This window comes from Dreissena polymorpha, chromosome 13 (assembly GCF_020536995.1).
Source record: "Dreissena polymorpha isolate Duluth1 chromosome 13, UMN_Dpol_1.0, whole genome shotgun sequence".
Taxonomy (NCBI): domain Eukaryota; kingdom Metazoa; phylum Mollusca; class Bivalvia; order Myida; family Dreissenidae; genus Dreissena; species Dreissena polymorpha.
In genome coordinates, this window is record NC_068367.1 from 3786502 (window position 1) to 3790584 (window position 4083).

General features: G+C 36.0%; 1 protein-coding gene across 2 annotated transcripts in view; it reads right to left on the reverse strand.

The window, feature by feature from the left end:
* Positions 1-682: 682 nt before the first annotated feature.
* Positions 683-4083, reverse strand: part of LOC127855809 (perlucin-like protein) — a 12900-nt gene continuing 9499 nt past the window's right edge. For both annotated transcript variants that reach the window (XM_052391622.1, XM_052391623.1), the window contains 4 exons: positions 3196-3281; positions 1670-1760; positions 1017-1224; positions 683-792 (listed from right to left, as the gene is read on the reverse strand). In XM_052391622.1, the coding sequence (XP_052247582.1) occupies positions 768-792; positions 1017-1224; positions 1670-1760; positions 3196-3281 (410 nt within the window). In that variant the 3' untranslated portion in view covers positions 683-767. The remainder of the gene's footprint in view (positions 793-1016; positions 1225-1669; positions 1761-3195; positions 3282-4083) is intronic.

Below are 4083 nucleotides of genomic sequence, written 5' to 3' on the forward strand. Positions count from 1 at the left end.
GGGTCAGTGGTTCGAGCCCTGCTGAGGGTTACCTTTTTTTCTTTAAAAAAAATTGTATTCTTGATTTTTAACTGGAGCTTTTTGTATTCAATGTTTACATTTTTCAATATAAAGCATTTAATGACAAATTTCAAAACATGCCAAAATCTGTGAAAAGACCCCTTTACAGTCAAGATCAAACGTCAAGGTCCAAGACTGAAATTTCCTCATACATGAAAGGATTTCAAAATACATTGGCACAAATGTTACCCAATGTCAGAAAGACTACACATAAATGCCACACAGACACACATTACAATAATAACCTGCAACATAAGGGAAAATATTGCCTTTTAATTCACCCCCCCCCCCCCCCCCCCTAAAAAAAAGAGTATTACATGATTTAATGCGCCACAGTGTTAATGATATACATGTACAAGATTATTTGGCTATGCACGATATGATCAAGATTGATTGAGATTGAAAGCAAAACAAAGCTTAAACCATAGCCACACACCCAACTGTTAACGTTTTCCAGACGATTGATTTATTTGGAGTGTACCCAACAGTTACGTATCTGACAAAATAACACATCTAATGTGCCACTTACGTACAAAAATGTGTGGAATTCAGAATAAAAACACGTCCACGGGAACAACACCCATATAACCAGCGACACTACCTCTTTAAAAATGAAGATGTATACATTGACAGATGTTTACTCTTTAAGTATTCGAACAACCAAAATACTTCAGTCTGAAATACAAAGGCCACTGGGCAGTCTTTTTCTATCCGACAATTGCAGCCTCTACACTGAAATTAGATAAACATGAATGTAGTATCATTTGAAGCAACACGTAAAATAAGTAGAAATAGATACCTAAAGAATACAGAAACGCTTGTTATGCACATAACATAATTCTATGCATGTGTCATTTCATTTTACAATCCAGTCTCTCGAGTATTTACGCATTAATGATGATGCTTATTTTGGATAAACATACATTCTTTAAAACATACATGTAAAATAGTCATACCTCATTTCACAGATATAATTTTGCGACGAATCACAACGTTCATCGTTCCATTTCCAGTCGAAGTTTCTTATATCCGCACAGTTCTCATTGCCATTGCTATTCGTAGGCTCACGCGGTGCCCAGTTAGCAAACGTAATGCGATTGTGTGAAGACGCCCATCGCCATTCATTTTCGATTAACAAATCATTTGCACCTATCCAACTGGTTGCTGTAACAGTATAATTTTGATAAGGTCAAATTTATCAGCCAACATACTTTGTTTAAATTAATCTGCAATTCACACATTACAGCATATGAAGGAGTAAATGAGCTCTTTGGCGAAATAATTTCAAACATTAACAACATATTGGCATTGTGAACCACAGTGATATTTCAAGGACACAAAGAAAAGTCACCATCATCATCCAAGATCCTTTATTTTTAGAGCAGGTAGCTAAATTTTGAGTGCAATGTACGACAATACATATAGAAGATAACACAACATAAACCTTTATTTAATTGCAGCTATCGTCATGACACATTCAATGCTAAGCATTAAAATTTAACACGATTTTAAGTAATGTAATTGAGAATTAATCACATTACATTAAGCCTAGAATTTATCACTTTACACGGAACGCTGCGTAACAATATTCTATTCAGCTTCATTATACCATGTCTGCGCTGAAGCTCGTTCGTCACGAAATTGTTTTCTGCCGCGGACTCAATCTCTACCAGATGTGCACCCATATCTCTGCAAACCATCTACGTAACAAAAACGATACTGCTTAAGTATAAATGTATATGTTTTAATTGAGATATTCTGCAAGATTGATCACGAGTTTTTGAGCGATTTCAGGGCGCCATCACACTTTTATGATATAACACCGACCGATACGACACATACTGGTACTTAGCGTCAAAATGTGGAGTCGATTTTGCCCGTAAACGTTACTCAAAATCACCAAACCGACAACGTAGGAGCAAGATAACGATACGTTTAACCCATTTATGCCTAGTAGACTCTCCCATCCTTCTAAATTGGATCAATTTGTTTCCCAAATTAGGGATGTCTAGTATAACTATTTCTATATTTAGAATATTTCTTACAGAAATTCCTTACGCAAATAACGCAGACCCTGATGAGACGCCGCTTTATGCGGCGTCTTATCTGGGTCTACGCTGTTTGCCGAGGCCTTTTTTCTAGACGTTAGGCATCAATGGGTTAAGCCACTCAGAGCGACATCAAAACACATAACTCTCACTCTGGTGCCTATTATTTTCTCGTTCTGCTGACGTGTTGTTGTTGTTGCGATACTCAACAGATCCGCAAGAACGCCAAGACACCCAAAAAGAGACCACGCAAAATATTTTATTTATATTAATGTTGTCGTTTTAACGCCGTGTAAACCTGTACGAACGCCAAATAATAGATACCTACACGCCAAAATGTAGACTGCCATCTCGTTATTTTTAATTTTTCATTAATACTCAGTATCAACGAAGAATTTGCAAAAATATTTTGTTAAATAAAGTTAACCAATAAAAAATCAGTGTTCCGTATAGCAATATCCAACATTTCAATGCTAGATGTGGTATGGCAACATAGCTTTAACGTGATACAAATGCTCGTTTGATTTCTTTTGTTGCACAATATTTTAGTTTCCCGCAACGATGTCTATTCATACGAGACACGAACACTAACTATGTACATGAACATGTGTTGAATACATTTTCCTGAAAAAAACAACAACATTTGGTATCTTGTTAAATCTATGATACCACACCACATCTAGCGTTGAAATTTTAGCTATCGCTATAAGCAAAATTGATTTTAAGTGTGTTAACTTTATTTTTCGAATTAGTGTACGAAATATTTGTGGATTTTGCGGGTTAATGGGCTTTTAATTATCGTATTAATGTTAAATAAAAATGTATTGTTTAAATATTTTAATGTTGTAAGTTTGCGCATAAGAAGTCCACAAACACGAGGTCGCGTTTAAATGTTAAATGTTACGTGGTACGGCTCGTTCTGGCGAGATGCCATTTTGGCGGCCTATAGAGAAACACATATGCCACAACGAAATGGCAGGAATCGGCCGATATAATAAATATGATTTCACATGATTTCATATAGTTTTTAACGTAAAGACAAATTTCAATCTATCTAGTTATGTTGCTTATATCGCTTCAACTGGACCTGTGCGAGCTCCCAGGGTTCAGTGTCATGACTGAAGTGGTAGCAACTCTCCTGGTACCCCGTCCAGCCATCGGGGCAGCCATCAACTGTTATATATATAGATATAAACATGGAGTTTATTACATGTCATTCTCCAGTACCTACATCGTATGTGACTTACATAAAATGCCACATATGACGAGGGCGGTAAATGAAAATTGATATCATCCTAATATGGGAATATCCAGCAAAGGAAAGATGTAAATTCAATTTATTTCATACTCGTGGGTCATTGAATTGTGCTTAATAACTAACGTGACGGAAACAGTTTAGTTATGGTAACTTATTTGATCCTGTAAAGTACTGCTTAAATTCTTAGCTAGTTTTTCTTTCGCCTTTCGTCGATGTTAGTCGCTGCGTTGTCTTATGTTAATCACTCAATATCTTTCCCTTTTGTAAACCAAGTATGCTACTTGTCTATAAATTATGTGAACTTTATATATGCTTCAAACTAGCGTCTAGAGAAAAGGCCTTGGCAAACAGCGTAGACCCAGATGAGGCGCCTCATCATGCGGCGTCTCATCAGTGTCTGCGCACTTTGCTTACAGGAATTTATGTAAGAAATATTCTAAATAAAGAAATAAATATACTAGACATCCCTAATTTGGGAAATTAATTGATCCAATTTAGAAGGATGGGAGAGTCTACTAGGCATAAATGGGTGAAAGATTAGACATGTACAGTCATTTAACGAACATGTGTTTGCAGAAACAGTACTATTTATTATATGGTGGATTAATATGTAATAATACATAAACTTATCAGAATAAGCCAGTTTCTTACCACAGAACCATGAGTACATCTTTCGTAGAGTACGTGATCTTATCATGCAGATCTACGTATGTTTAA